We start from the raw sequence: 16,898 nt of genomic DNA on the forward strand, positions 1-16,898 counted from the left end.
GCTGGTTCTTCCTCCCCAGGTGCAACACCTTGCACTTGTCAGTGTTGAATCCCATCCTATTCTCATCCGCCCACCCCTGTAAACTGTCTAGGTCTGATTGCAGCCTATTCCTCCTGTCTGGCGTGCCCACATCCCCCCACATCTTAGTGTCGTCAGCAAATTTGAACAGGGTGCTTTTTACCTCCTCATCCAAGTCACCGATGAAGATGTTGAACAGTGCGGCCTGAGGACCAAGCCCTGGGGGACCCCGCTGCCCACATCCTTCCAGGTCGAAAATGACCCATCCACCACCACTCTCTGGGTGCGGCCCCCCAGCCAGCTGCGACCCATTTGACTGTGTAGGTGTCGACACCACAGTCCTCTAGTTTTTTAATGAGAATGGGATGAGAGACAGTGTTGAAGGCCTTCCGAAAGTCCAGAAAGACTATGTCCACTGCTACCCCTGCATCTAAGGATTTTGTGACCTGGTCATAGAAGGCCACCAGGTTGGTCTGATGAGACCTGCCTCTAATGAACCCAGGTTGGTTGCCCCTAAGCATAATCTCCCCTGCTGGCCCCTCGTGGACATGTGTCAGGATGATTCTCTCAAAAAGCTTACCCAGGATCAAGGTAAGACTATTTGGCCTATAGTTTCCTGGGTCCTCCTTCCTCCCTTTTTTGAAGATGGGAAACACGTTGACCCTCTTCCAGTCCTCTGGCACCACACCAGAGCACCACGAGTGCTCGTAAAGCCATGTCAGGGGTCCCACAATGACCTCAGCTAATTGCTGTTGGAGGACAGCAAATTGCTTTTTTAATATTATGGAACAGATTGAAGTTACCCTAACATGAGTTAGGTAGCACAAGCCAGAGTTAATCCTCACTTGAAGTGGAATAATTTTGAGATGCTCAGAAGACACTAAGTATAAGTTAATGTGCTTAACATGTGGACACTCACAAATTAAGTGGCATTAGTATGGTCTAAATGTAACATGTAACTTCACCCTGAGCAGGTACTTACCTCATTTAATTTGCCTTAATGTGTGAATATTCCTGTTTTAAGAATATTAACACATTTGAAAGGTAACATGTAACTACACTCTCAGCCAATCTCGTTGCCTGGGAGATGCTGAACCTGAAGCTTCCTCTAAGCACACATGTGTGTACACACAGAGACATACACAGAGTCTATACTATATTCAGGCCCTACCCAGACATCGTCCTCTCCCCTGAATATAATTGTGTGTGTGTGTGCACGCTCTTCCCCTTAGCACCTCTCTGTGTCAGTGTGAGACCTAAGATCTGGATCTGTGGTCTGACCCACTATGGCACGTTTTATGCCCTCATATTCTAAAGATGGGAAATGGCCTCTAAAACCAACTGCTCAGAAGTGCCTAAAATTTACAAGAGACTCTTAGATAACAGAGCATCCCTAAAACTGCCTTAAGACTCTTGATAAATATCACATGAACTGAAAAACTTCATATTTTCTTAGTCAGAAAAGAAATGGCTTGTTTTTGATATCTGATTGTTCATGCTACTTTAAAAATAAAGTAAAAATAAAGGGCAGAATTTTGTTCTTATTTGTTCTTGTGCAGACACACTTATGTCAACAGTTGTACTAGAAACAAATGTCACACGACATGTATTAACTCTTCAATTCCATTCATGAAGAGGCTGTGTTGTTTGTGGCTTTTTTTTTTTTTTTTTACTTTTGCATGGCAAAATTGAAGTAAATATATGAAATACAAAATACATGTAAAATTATTCCTAGCCATTTATATTGATAATGAGATTCAGCCAAAGGCATCCAATCTAACCAAAGAACTAAACCAGTTCAATATATTATTTTTATCTCCTCACTGTTCTGTGCATTTAAAAAAAAATAAACTGCTAACTTCTAATACATTAATTTGTGCAGAAGAGAACAAAGTTCCTAATGAAAAATAATTAGTTGCATTACCTGTTATTTCTTATGATCAGGGATACCTGCAGCAATATCTACTTCCTTCATATACACAATTGATCTGTGAATATCTGACAGAATTGGTATCAAATGAGACTATATATATATCTCCACAGGAACCACTTGAGTTTTTACACAGTCAAAATATTGGTTTTCTTTATATGAGAACTAAAGCACTGTTATTAATTTGTACTCAAGGAGGCAAAATTTCAGCTAAGCATACTGAAATACAGCATGATAAGATGACTTAAAATTTGGCTACTTTATACATAATTGACTGCTCTGTACTTTACAACCCTTCTCTTTAAGTATATAGCATGATTTAATCATGCAAGGACTAAGAAGGATAACTAAAGTCTTCATAGCACTTAAATGAATGCATCAAAGAACTCACCACAGTACAATCTGTTAACATGAAACCATCTTCACATGGAAATTATTACATATCCTACACCCTCTGCTCAGACATCAATGCCAGCAAACTCTGCTTTAAATGCTCTGCCCATACCCCATCTCATTTTTGGAAGTAATAACAAACAATTGCTATCTTTCAACAGCATTTATGTGACTATTCACACTTTTCAAACAGAGATTTGGGGATTTCCTAGCACAAAAGCTTTACGTTGTGCAAAGGATTTGCTAAAGACTGCAGACATTATACTAAATTAGGTGATCTAAAAATAATTTCAATGCCAAATTCCCTATCTGATGAATCATGATTCAACTGAAGTCTGATAGCTTCTTTTCATAGAGTTGAATGGGGTAGATCAAAACTAGTACTATTATGGGGCCTTGGCACACACCACAAAATTGGCCTTTAAAGTGGCTTAAATGCCTTTTTGTACCACTTTAATGACGTGGTTGTTTACACTGTCAGCAGGGTATTGCGCTTTAATGGAGCAGCTGTTTACACTGTTAGCGGCATATTGCTCTTTAAATGACTTTGGGATGTAGCAAAATAAAACACCTCTGCGGTATTTTAGTTTGCTACCTTACAGCTGTGGAGTGAAGCACCAAGCCCTGCACATGCAGGCAGCCAGGCGGCAGTCTATGGAGGCAGGCTCTATTAAAGGGAAAAAAAAAAGCAGCAAGCCTGATCTTTTTTTTTTCCTCCCCAGAGCCTACCTGCCTGCCAGAGCTGCATGGGTGCCCAATGCTTCCCAGTGCAGTTGTGGGGCAAGGGAGGTGGTGCTTCCCTCCATGGCTGCTGTGCCCCTACAGGACTGACTGGGGCCAGATGCCTGCGGGTGGGTGCCGCCTTGGAAGCCACCACAGAGGGAAGCACCGGCCCTCCTGCAGCTCAGGGACCACTTGGCCTGCTGGCAGCTTGCCCCCCCACCCCCACCAGAAAGGCACATAACCCTTGTGTGCATGCCACAGGTGTTTACTTTGGTTTAGTTCTCCCTAAGTTGAAGTGGTATTTTTAAAAAATAACTGCTTCAATTTAGGGAATATTAAACCAAAGTAAACCCCCGTGGAGTGTAAAAGCAGGCATGGAGTCTGCATGGGTACTGAATAATCACACACAAACAGGGAGCATCAACACATGCATATTACTTTGCAGCAATAAACTCCAGCACATATTGTACCACAGTTTATTGCTCCTGTGTGCTGTGTTTACATGTGCGCCCAGAACTGCAGCATGTTGAGCTAGGTCAAAGCAGCCCCAGCTGGTGGGGGCTCAGAGAGGGCTACTCTCACTTGGATGCTTCAGTGCAGAGGTTAGCTGTCAGGCAACCCCCCCACTGAAGCACCCTCATGGCCCAGCCAGCCCCATCAGTGTCTACACATATGTTGCTGCAGAGTAAAAAACTCTGCGATATGATACTACTTTTATTTACAAGTAACTACCTGTGCCAGAGTTTATTGGTTTACTCCAGCCTAATTGTCCTGTAGATGTAGATGATGAGACTTTTACGGAGGAGTTAATTAGTAAATCTAGTCAATGTCTCGTGTAGATGCACCCACATTGTATTTCATATCAGGACTGGGCATGAACAGATTGAATGATGGGTGAAAACCAATAGTCAAGAAATAACATTCAGAAAACTCACCCTTGGATATTTGGACGAAATTAATGGAAAAAAAAGTGCAAAATAGCATGATCTTAATCTATGAGTTCTATTCAGAGGTTGGATAATTTTTACTTTTCTCTGCTTAATTATGACCTACTTTTATTATTACATTTCTTCATATAGGAGTATAACAGGAAAAAAGGTTTAAGGACTACTCTATATCTCACCATAAAGAAAGAAAGGGTGGTTACAACTGTACTGGATATAATCACAATCTGTAAGCTCCCTGAATTGCAACTGAAACCCTATTTCGAAGCAGTGCTTAGAGTAGGAAGAGAAATGCAGTAAAGGTCGTTGACTTCTAGAGCTGAAAAAAAAAGAATGAGAAGGCTTCGCCAGCAATTTTCATTGAAAGAATGAATCATTTAAACACTTAGACACTGTGACAATGGGGAACCTAAGAACTTATACAGATAAAATCTAGTAGGGTAGGAGCAGCTCTACTCAAAGGAGACTGTGTTCTCCATTCTTTCATATTCTAACTCATATTGATTCTTTCATGTTATAATTTAATTGCATAACACGCAGGCCTTGCTGAACAATATTCCTTAGAGAAAAGAAAGATACATTTGAACACAGCTTTATTTGTGATCCTCTGGAAAGGTCTTTTATTGGCTCATGGGTTCTAATATCACATGTCAACAAGTACCGAATTTAACCTGAATACAATTTTTCTTTTATTATGCTTTTGCAATTTTAGCAAAAATTAAGAGTAGAATCAGTATAATATCTGATGTACTCCCTAATGTTTTAAAGGGAGGTAGACTTTATAATCTAGGTTTTTTTTCATTTACCTATGATGATCAGTTCATACAGTAACAAAAGTAGTACCATATCCAGGAAACTTTGTAGGCTATAAGCCATTTAATATTCTCCTTCTCCAATGATGCCTTGTTTGGTTTTTTTTATATTTAGCCAAGAACAGAATAACTATATCTCTCTGTCAACTGTAATTTACTATACCATATTTCACATCAATAGTATTCTGGAGAGCAATTCGAGTCTCATACCATTTGGGCTTTCATAAATTAAAAATAAATGAATTGTCATCTAGGAAACTACAAGGTAAAAGCTTAGGGTTTCTTTGTTTGTTTATAAATTTCAAATCTACAAAGGAGATAACTCAGCACTGTGGTTATTTTATTATCAATGAACAAGTGCCAACACAATTCATAGATTAATTAAATATTAGTTTTATCTCATGTCCCACAAATTTAAATTTTTAGCATGAGTCCATGAAACTGGCAAAGGAGCCATTTTTATGCCAACATGAACTATATATTTCTATTTTATTCAGTTACTCACTTATGTGTCAAAGGCTCTGTCTTTTTTTTAAGGGTAACAATAGCCAAAATAGCAGACCTAAATCCATGTAGGTTTAGGTGGAGCCACATCTGGTTCATGTACAGTCTTATGGTGTCAAACTGGTTTACCATAGAATCATAGAAAATTAGGGTTAGATGACCTCAGGAGGTCAGCTAGTTCAACCCTGTGCTCTAAGCAAGGCCATCTCCAACTAGATCATTCCAACCAGGCCTCAACCTCCAGGGATGGAGATTCCATCACCTCTCTTGGCAACCCATTCCAGTGCTTTACCACCCTCCTAGTGAGAGAGTTTTTCCTAATATCCAGCCTAAATGTGCTGTGTTGCAACTTGAGAACATTGGTCCTTGTTCTGTCATCTGCCATCACTGAGAACAGTCTAGCTCCATCTCCTTTAGAACCACTCTTCAGGTAGTTGAAGGCTGCTATTAAATCCCCTCTCAGTCTTCTCTTCTACATACTAAATAAGCCCAGTTCACTCAGCTTCTCCTCAGAAGTAATGTGTCCAAGCCCCCTAACATTTTTGTTGTCCTCTGCTGAACTCTCTCCAACTTGTCCACATCCTTTCTGTAGTGGGGGCCCAAACTTGGACACAGTACTCCAGATGTGTCCTCACTAGTGCAGAATAGATGGGAATAATTACTTCCCCATATCTGCTGGCAATGCTTCTACTAATGCAGCTCAGTATGCCGTTAGTCTTTTTGGCAACAAGGGTACAGTGTTAGCACATATCCAGCTTATTGTCCACTGTAACTACCACGTCCTTTTCTGCAGAGCTGCTGCTTAGCCATTTGGTCCCAAGCCTGTAGCGGCATATGGGATTCTTCTGTCTTACGTGCAGGGCTTTGCACTTGTCCTTGATGAACCTCATGAGATTTCTTTTGGCCCAATCCTCCAATTTGTCTAGGTTACTCTAAATCCTAGCCCTACCCTACAGTATACCTACTACCCACCCCCCAGTTTGGTTTCATTTGCAAACTTGCTGAGGGTGCCCTCCTTTCCATCTCCCAGATCATTAATGAAGATATTGAACAAACTGAATACAGATGAAGTTAAAAGCTTCACCATATTTTCTGGTTTACTCAAACTCTTTGACCCCTATAGAGATACCAAATTTTGGACTAAGTTTTAAAATACAGTTCTATTCTGAAAAAAAATCAACTGTAATGTGTTATGATGTACCAAATGTATTCTTGCTCAATTATGTCCAGATCAAATTTGTTTAGGTTCAGAGTAAAATTTGGGTTAGATATTTTAGACAGTTCCAAGCTTACACATTTCCAGAAATCTGAAAGCAAAACTGAGTTTCTCCTTCATGGATCCCACCACCAATAAAAAAACCCTATACACTCTAAGTAATGCCATTTGCTCAATACCAGTTGAATATAAAGGTGCCATTTTTCATATCTTTTCAAAGCAGAACTAAATAAGGCTTTTAATTAGTTTTGTTTCTTATAAACATAGACATGGCACAAATGTAAGCTGTAACCGCTAACTCTAACATTGAGTGGAGGTACATTTTAAAGTATAACCCTAATTCTGAACTGTGTGGCTGACCACTCACTCTCTAAAGGACAAATGTAATCTTTGAAACTAAATACACCCTTGGATTCTGAAGAACATATGACTCTGAAGTACACATACATCTGAATAAACTCCTGTGTGTTTTAAGAGTACTTCTAACTGATGTTAAATAAAAGTTGCTGGATTTCTAACAATCTATTCTTGATAGTATGATAGACAGCAGAGTAAATTTAGTACATACCTCATAGCCAGGGCTGACAGGGGACTGAGACAGGAAGTTGGAAAGAGGAAAAAGGAGAGCAAAGAATTGGGGGTGGGGGGAGGGGGAGGGAGAGACAGAAAACAATGTTATTTTTGAAGTAAGCATGGATGTTTTATCATTTTACACTAAGAGACTAACATATAGTAGAATATAAAAACAAAAATAATTATATTTTCAAATCGAGTTACTATTCAAAGGACTCTAGGTTATATAACCTATTCTAAGATTTTCATATTCTTGTCATTTCTGTTTGGGTAATAGAATGAAAAAAAATGTTTAGATATGTAGGGCTAGATCTTTTAAGTTGCATTTAAAAGTAGCCTACAATAAACTGTGAATTCAAATAATTTAAATGCCTTATGAGATGATGTTGATGCAAGTACCCACACATTGGGAAATTAAGGATCTCTCAGAGATCAGAATGTATTTGCAATGTTTTATATGTTTAAAATTCAGTGGCAAAAGGACAAGTAAAACATCATGGTGTGGCTCCATATTTATCATGTTTCTAAGATTTCCATGGCAAATATATTTATTTTACAAGAAAAAAGACATTCTTTCCATCTAATAGTTGTGTAAACAAAGTTTACTATCTCTGACTAAAGCTGCTCTCTTTCTGGTCCACATAACTCCAATAATAAAGATTCTGAAATCATTACTTAGTTAACGATTCTGTTTATAACACATTTCCAGGAAGCCTCTCTCCCATTCAGCTCCGTTGGCTCTTCAGTAAAATGTAGTTACATTTTTGTTGATCAGCAAAGTAAGCAGAACTGACTGAACAAACTTTCTCAGTAAAAAATGCTGTCTTAATTCTTTCACTGCTACCAACAAGAAGAGGAGGAACTCTAGGCAAGGCTCTTGAGAAATTAAGCCAACTGAATTTGATTGAGAACAAAGTATTAGAGACAATGTTGAATGTTCTGTGAAAATAAATTATGCTACCATTTTCCGTAGACCTGCAGCCACAGTTTTTCATATATACATTTTATGCATGCATTTTTCTCACACAAATCTGAGCATGCAAAAATATGGAGTTTTACATCCATGTTAGATATTTATATACCTGTTTTTTGTGTTCAAATTATTTATCTTATTTTAACAGTCTCCACATATGGTCTGCATGAAATAGAAAAATTCAGTCTGTGGTCAGCATTTAAGGGTACATGCAAACATTCGTTGCACCCAGTCTAGGGTTAGTTAGGTGACTAGATTGAGAGGCAGCCAGTCTGTTCAACTGGGAGTGGAGTGGACAGCCCAAGGCAAATTACTTTTGGTGGGGGTAGAGACTTGTGGGATTTGGGGGCTTTGGCAGGTCAATGGAGGGTCTGGTGAGTCTACAATAGGGTAGCCGGGGTTGAAGGGAGTAAGAACTGCATAGTTCTGGTCTTTTCTAAGCCCCAGGCCTATGTCTAAATGGGTACAGGAGTTTGCTAGATCAGGTTACCTCCTTTGTAGCTCAGGTAATCCCTTAAATTAGTTCACCTTCTGAGATGAACTAATTTAGATCAAGCATGCCATTTTATGCCTGATATGTGCCCTGTGAGTGCCTGCCCAAGTGTAGGTCAATCTAAATGTAAAGCTCTTATGTATCCTAAATGCCTCCAACATTAATCCATACAAAGTAAATCTTATCATTTAATTAAAAAACCAACAAAATAAGTATAATTAAGAACCTGGAAAGGCAAAGGTTATACAGCAGTTAAAATCACCTGTTTCTTTAAAGACAATCCTAACTTGATCTAACTGACCAATTACTGCTGTCCCATCCAGACCTATTTTTATGAGCTTGATATTACACCTATAGAAATAAAAGGCATTTGGCCTGTTGAAAATACTGGTCCAGAATGGAGTCTTTATGGTTATGTTTATATGCTGGTGATTCAATTCCATGTAATAATAAAAATAAATTATAAGTTCTTTGCGACTGCACCTTCCATTGTGTTGGTAGAACACCTAGAATAACATAGCCTAATCCCTTTGGTTGCTGCCACAATATAAAGTAAAGTAAAACTTATCTCAGAAACACTGCAGAAGAAATTAATCCAAACAAGGCATTTGAATGAGAATAAAGAATGATATTTATGTACATAAAAAAGAAGAAAGCAGGAAAAATTGCTCAAGTAAAAACTAGGGATCTTCTTCAACATAGTTTTACCTCTGTAAGAAAAGGAAAATCAGAAAGTTATTCATTTAATTTTTCAGTGTTAAGCTTGTGGCCTGCTAGTCACTTCAATTTTTTTTCACTTTCCCCACATGCATGTCCTACATATATGACATTCTGAATAACTTTTGTAAGAAAAGGACGGCCTGATAGAGGTTAGTGATTGCTAAAGAAAAAAAATAGAGAAAATTATATATACACTGTCGTTTGGCATGAAGACTATCACATTTCTCCACTGTGATGGTCACACTGATGACTCTGACTCTTCCAGAGGATTAAAAAATATTAAATAGCAGGGCAATGTGTTACTAATATAGGCCACACCTTGTGACCCAGTAGGCACCATGGGCCAGTGATAGTGGGCACAGGCTGCAGTGATAAAGAACAGCCCTTTGCAGAGCCTGGAGAAGCCAGAGGTAGTTGGTGCCATTAGAAAAACCCAAACCAATTCAAACAGCTGGGGACTGGTGCATCCTTAGTAAAATGTGAACCAGGTTGGGCCTTTGCAGGACTTGCAATCCTTTTGCAAGCTGGATCCAACCTATGGGCAGAAGGTGCTGACCCTTGTTAAATAATGTTGCAGACGCTACCTATTGAATGTTTTAATGAGAATCCTGAAAGCTAAAGTATACCATGACTAGAACATAGTGAGTAATGGCAGCCTTGCAATCTCTGACCAAAAATTTAAAGTATTGTAGGTTGGCCACCAAACTCAAATTAGATGATAATTTTGAGTCATTACTTAACTGAGCTGCATTTAGACTGATGGACTAAATGTCAAAGGCTCAGTGTTCTGTCACTAATCATGTGATCCATCATGCCTCCCAAAATTATTTGTAATGAGTATCATAAATAACAATCATTCAAGATGTAGTTAGACACAAATAAAAATGAAAAACTGTTCTACACTTTCCACCATATGGTAGGTATTCAAAATTCAGCCTCAGGGTTGCACAACAAACACGTATTAATGCTTTTCTATCTGTTCTGGAGAAGCATCTTATCTTTTTAAATCCATATTGTCTCTTTTGGCAGTATCATGGCTTGGAGCAATGTTAAGCTGTTTAACATTTCAGTAACATGGCAGTAATCATTTTTAATCATAGTTCTGGAAACAGAGCAGTGCCAAACTGCTTCTTAATTTTATTTTTATTGATATTATTTTATTGATATAGTTACAATCATAATTATCATACATATCAAAAATACATTTTTCAGAACCACAAAAATCTGTAGAGGATTTTTCTTGGTTGTTTTTTTGCAAAATTTGAGTACCCAGTTTATTTTAACTAGCATTCCATTAAAAATAACATATTTATAATGTTCACCTGAATTCCTAAGTATCTTAAGGCTAATGATAATTAGTAGTATCAGTACATAATCAGAACTCATAGATGGTTTTGCTTGTAATTCAATGTCTTTTGTCATTTGCAATAAAATTGTTAAGGCATGTCAGGTTTAATAAAACTAACATGTTAACTGAGAAGAAAACATGACATAGATTGTTCTCATCTGCTTCCACATTCTTTCTTTTGTTTTTAAATTGCAACGGTTTTAAACTTTTATTTACGATTAGGTACATTTCTGTGTGCACATTGTAGCTTCTTAGCTATTAAAATATATTTGTTGCAACTTAAATATACAAATTTGCAAATATTTCTAGGACAAAGAATATATAGCAACACAACTTATTCTAATAATTAACATGTTGGTCTTAGAAAAGCCATTTCTGAGGTGAATAATCACAATTAACATATTTACTACAAGCTGCAATTTAAGCAAAGAGTGGGCAACTCACCTGGGAACTTCCTTCACGTTATCAGTTTAAGTCAGACTCTCAGAGCTATTAAATCATTAGTTTTCTATTTATAATTAAAAAACATATTAGCTTCAAGATATATTCTAAATAAAAAGAAACCAAAACTATACCCTCTTTTCTATTGCCATTGCTCATCTTTTTTTCAAGGTAAAGATTTCTCATTTAAAAGCAGTCATGTTTAGGTATGAAGTAACTGGTCCTGGTGCAATTAAAAAAAAAATCCTTAGATAGATTTTTCTTTCCTCAAAATGCACTGATAGATTTTTCTTTCCTCAAAATGCACTGAATCTTTCTGGAGATTTCAAGATGACAAAACACAAAATGAGCAAATAAGCAAAACAAAGCAAAACCCAAAGGAAAAAGAAAACTTTTTCTGGCTTCAGAGCATTTTGTGATGGCTTTACAGAGATACAGTATTGTGAAGCTGATGACCCACCCTTGCATCAAGATTCCTCTCTAAACTCAGTCTAAAGCCAGACTTCTTTTCAAAACAAGATGCTTATGGAAAATGTCATTAAATGGAAAAAAAAGGCAGGAAGTTGATCACACTATTCAGAATACTGGTCACACTGATGTTTGCTGTACAGCTGGAGGTTAAAACTCATTTGGCCTCATGAGCCAGATCCAAACTGCAAGTGACATCAGAAGCTCAAATCTCTGTGGCTGCTAGAGTTTCTGCATCAGTGAAGCCCTAGAACCCAGGGGGGTAAAATGGCTATCACGCGCACGTGCCTGCACACGCGCACACAAACACACACACACACACGCGTGCGTCCATTTCCCTGCCACTGATTTACTTAAACTCCCACATTCATCGAGTGTGGGGGGGGAAGGGTGGCAAGTGGTAGCAGCATTAACCCTTTGGGTTCTAGAGCAGTGCTGCTGTGTTTGACATCCCTGCTCCACAGGAAGCACTGTGGTTCACGCTTTGTGCAGGCTAAATACTCTATTACAGTGATTATCAACTTCCTTAGACTTGAGGCACCCCTTGATATGCTTGACCCACCCTTTGGAAAAGGTAAGCTCTTCATTTGCATTTTTTTCTTGACTACGGAAAAGAAATAGAGCAACTCTTCTATTGCAAAGAACTCAGACCATAAAAGATCTGAATGTTTTAACACTATGGATTCTTATTTGAAATCTCTGGGTTTATCTTCTGAATCGTGTTTTCCCACCATCAATACTAATATTGTGCATGGCACCCCTGGCACTGTTGAAAGGATCTGTAGATGCCCCAGGGTGATGCAGCACCCTGGTTGAGAATTGCTGCTCTATCACCTTCACATGCATCATGGTGCACAGTTGCATAATGGAAATTTTTGACACACACAGTTTGAATTCTATTTTCACCTGTGGTAAAATGTGACTGTCTTGTACCTGTACCTACTGGAAGTGAAACAACAAAGGAGAATAGCTAGTACCCATCACCTTTTATACTGGGGCTAAAGCATTTAACCAAGTTGTAGGCCCTCTTCACCCAAGTGGAATTTGAACCTAAATCTTTCACTTTTCAGGAAAGTGCCCCAACCAGCATGATACCAGCTAGATCTTGGGTAGGATGACTAAAGTTATATGCATGATTGGGCAATTCTATTCTGCCAGGACACATACACAGCCAAAGTGCTATATACTGATCATGTGCAGAATGGGAGAACAGATCAAGGATAGCTACACAGAATCCCAAACTATGCATGGGTGCCAAAAACTGCAGTTATGCACCTGCCATTTATGCATATGAGGCTGAAACAGGATTGGGCCCAAAGTGTGCATACACACACAGAGAAACAAAAATGATCAGGTTTCTGAGATCCCTTTTTACATGTTCTAATTAAGTTTTTAAGTCTTTTCTTTTTCTATACTACAAATCAATATATATGCTTTTTGGCACACAAGAAATTTGGTTTCCAGTTCTGAAGGAAGTATGTTTGTCATATTATTTCTTCTACTTTCCCTGTGCTAATCCTTCCAGCTTTGACTGCTTATCAGTAACTACATCAGAACTGGACCCTCAAATACCACAACCTTTCACAAATAGGTTATTATTAACTGCATTAAGTGTCTAGGGGAAGCAAACTTGACGCATGAGCTAGTACACATTTAGACAGTGATCTTCTTGTTATGATAAAGCAAAATTTGTATCATTTACATATACTGATTCTCAACAAGTCTGACAGGAAAAAAATCCTTAAATGTTGTGTTTCATTCTTTTCTCAACGACAACGTATAGTATTTTCATGTTTAGCGAATACCATACCAGAAGGGCCTCATCTGGTGTGCTAGGTGAGGGTTCTGCAGACACTGTCCGAATAGTGCTGACTCCTGTTAAGGAAACATTTGAGAGTCGTCTTTTACGTACACCGCTGCAGTTGTTAGGGATTTTAAATGCACATCTCTTATGGTAGTTTAGACCACATCCTGAAAAGAAAAATATGAAACCCTCCTATTATAGATGATTTTAGTATAAAGCAAAAATGCACTTTTATATTGAACTACATGGCATCCTCATTTTCTTTGAAACTGTTGTTTCCTCGGCTTCACTAATTAGCTCTCCAATTCTGGAGGTTAAAATGGGTGGTAAGGATACTACACGCTTCCAGAAATTACAATTATAGCCACACTTCAATCTGACTCCCTAATTCTTCAATTCTCTACGGTTTGAAAGCACTAAGGAGGCTGCTTACCCTGCACCCAGAAGGTAGGGAATAAAAGATTCACTATATGTCAATCATTGGCAAGGCTCCAATTAGAACCCAGGAAGGATGCTCTGGGAAGAGTCGGAGCAGTCATAACAAAATAAGGAATAACAGGCAGTTACACACTTAATTTACACAAATACAGATTAAGAGCAAATACAGTGAAACTAACTGAATTACAGTGGTTTTAAAAAAAAGAATAATGAAAGATAAGAATTAAGCCAAGGGAAACTTAACTGACAGAAAGATAAGACTTTCATAAAGATACAGAATAAACATAAATAATCCATGAATAACTGGTCATTTGGTCTTTCTTACACTATCAGTCCTCTCTAAATTAGGAGTGCACCGATAGAGTCTTTTGCAGCTAATAATGATAGCCAATTTTTAAGGAGGCATATCAGCCGATGCTGATCCGATTTCTAATACCCAGCCTAGCTGCCTCTAGCTGGTAAGTCTGGTGTGGTGGGAAAGGGGCTGGGGGTGCAGATCAAGGCCATTGTGGTGTGGGAGGTATGAGGCAGGGACTGGTGGAGGGACTGGGGCAAGCACTGCCAAGCTGTGGTGGGGTGGACGCGGGATGGTACTGTGGCTTATCTGGCGAGTGCAGGGGCGGTACTGGCTCCTGCGACTGCATGCCTCTCAGCCGGGAGCCGGTGGTCCAGTGGCTTGTCCAGCACTCACCTGGTCATCCAGCGGCTTCCGCTGCTGCTCTCACTACTCATCCAGGAAGGCAGGGGGTGGCATATGCCCTCGGATCTGTGCAGGGTGGGCTGGAGCCGGGGCTGCGCCAAGCTCTTCCCACTAGGGCTGGGCTGCACTGGGAAGGGGCTACAGCAAATTTGTGGCTGCAGCCCCCCCTATAACCCTTTCCCAGCACAACTTCTGCCCCAGCCCACCCCACCCCTTGCAGATCTGGGGCCACAGGCCCTCCCCCTGCCCTCTTGGATGAGCAGTGGAAGCAGTGGCGAGAGCCACCAGACAAGCTGCTAGATCAGTGGTTCCCAGCTGAGCAGCATCCCATGGTGGAAGCTAAGCCCCCCTCCCCAAGCCCATTGGAGAAGCTGGGGCTCTGTGCCACAGCCACCCCACCCCAGATGGGCAGCACTTGCCCCAGCCCCATGCCTCCCTCACCATGGGGGCCTTGATCTGCATCCCCAGCTCCTTCTCTCCCCCATCCCCTGCCACCACACCAGATTTATCAGCAGGAGGCAGCACTCCATGCTTCCGGGCTGTGCTCCTTGCCACCTGTACTGTGCTGCGGCTGTGTGCATGCATGGGCCATTTACTGGCCAAATTATTGGCCTGATATGGCTGATTTCCAATATAGTAAATTACCTTTCTATCACTGCTGATCCTATATTGGACTGATGTATTGGTACTTCTCTACTCTAAATCCAATATTCCTTTAAAAAAAAGGCTACACAAATATGAAGAAGTTAACTAGCTGGTTAAACAGTTTGGAATATTAGTCAAGCTGCTTTTTCTTCTGCAGGAATAACTGTCAGACAAATTCTTATAATCCCTGTAATCTGAAATTCTTCTAGTGCCTACATTATATCCAAGTGCTGTCAAGTACACAGAAAAGTCTCATTCCAGTTCACTATTGTGTTTGAGAATAAATCCTAATATAACATACCTTCACATTTAAGTCCTTGACGCACAAGGCCCCAAAGCATTTCACCACAGTGGTCACAGAAAGCTGGTGCTCGGTATGAGTGAACAAACAGAGCATGGGGACGGATTTGAAAGTCTTCAAATGTGGCAGAAGCTGTAAAAAAAAAAAAAAACCAAAAAAACCCCAACAAATGAAGATAATTAAGTTATTATCAATATGTATCATTCAGTGATATTTTATCATAAAAGATACCTTTAGTCATTTGGCAAATGAATACACCTTTTATTCACTTAGAATATCATTTATGGAAGGAAAGGTTGATAAGCAATATAAAGTGTGTTTTTGTAAATTTGCATCAAACATCTATAGTTGCTTTATATTGTACTGCTTGGAATATAGCTAATCACTAGTGAAGCCCTATTATAAAAGCTATTTTTCCAATCTGCATATTTCTTTTTCCAGAAGAACATGTTAACAACCCTCACATGTGCGTTACTTTATTAATTGTGTTTATTGCTGCTGAACCTCAGGGCTAAGCAGGAATGGGGCCTCATTTTCCTAAGCACTGTACACACGGAGAGAAGGAGACTGTATGTGGCTTGAAGAGCTCACAATCTATGTAGAGAAGACAACCAGGTGATGGAGGTGATTGAAAGGGAGGGAAAAGGGGTATGGCACTGAATAGTGAACAATGTGATGGTGACAAGTGCCACGTTAGTTCTGCAATTTTTGTAGGTGGGTGCAGGTAGGAAGAAGGGCGTCACAGGGCGGGGGCCCAGAAGCGGCCGCGATCTCTCCTGGCACCCCCTACCGTGTCAAGTGGGTGTCTACGTACCCTCATTATCTCGCCCGCCACGTCTTGCTGGAAAATATTATAAAAGGGAGGCTGCCTTTTACCCTCTTGCACAGTACCCTTTTGTGTACTTCCGCCGGTACCCCGTCTCCTGATGATTCAGTGCACTTCCGCCGTAGGGCTACGCATGGCTTCTACCACCCCTAATACCATGCCTTAAGCCTCTCAGTTGTCCCAGACGTTGTTGAGTCTATTATCTCCTTTTGGCGGCCCTCTCCGGGGCCTCTCCCCGTACACTTGCCCTCTCTGGGCCCCTACCCGTATGCTCGCCCTCCCTCGGGCCTTCTTATTCCTGTGCGCCCTCCCTCGGGCTTCTACCCATACTCTCGCCTTCTCTGGGCCTCTACCCATACGCTCGCCCTCCCTCGAGCCTTTTTATTCCTATGCCTTCTTAGTCCTATGCGCCCTCCCTCGGGCCTTCTTATTCCTGTGCACCCTCCCTCGGGCCTTCTTATTCCTGTGCACCCTCCCTTCTCCGGGCTTCTTATTCCAGTACGCCTTCCCTGGGGCTTATCCCAATCTGAATACCAAATCACCCTCCCTGGGGCTTATCCCGATCCAAATGCCAAATCACCCTCCCTGGGGCTTATCCCGATCCAAATGCCAAATCACCCTCCCTGGG

The 16,898-nt window shown here is 40.2% G+C and overlaps 1 protein-coding gene across 4 annotated transcripts in view; it reads right to left on the minus strand.

Moving 5' to 3' along the window:
- Positions 1-16,898, minus strand: part of PRKD1 (protein kinase D1) — a 276,582-nt gene that overhangs the window by 56,077 nt on the left and 203,607 nt on the right. For 3 of the 4 annotated variants that reach the window (XM_019551743.1, XM_019551744.1, XM_019551746.1), the window contains 3 exons: positions 15,445-15,576; positions 13,367-13,527; positions 7,109-7,132 (listed from right to left, as the gene is read on the minus strand). In XM_019551743.1, the coding sequence (XP_019407288.1) occupies positions 7,109-7,132; positions 13,367-13,527; positions 15,445-15,576 (317 nt within the window). The remainder of the gene's footprint in view (positions 1-7,108; positions 7,133-13,366; positions 13,528-15,444; positions 15,577-16,898) is intronic. The other variant, XM_019551745.1, reaches the window with a different exon arrangement.

Source organism: Crocodylus porosus, unplaced genomic scaffold, assembly GCF_001723895.1.
Source record: "Crocodylus porosus isolate Cpor-Errol unplaced genomic scaffold, CroPor_comp1, whole genome shotgun sequence".
NCBI lineage: Eukaryota > Metazoa > Chordata > Crocodylia > Crocodylidae > Crocodylus > Crocodylus porosus.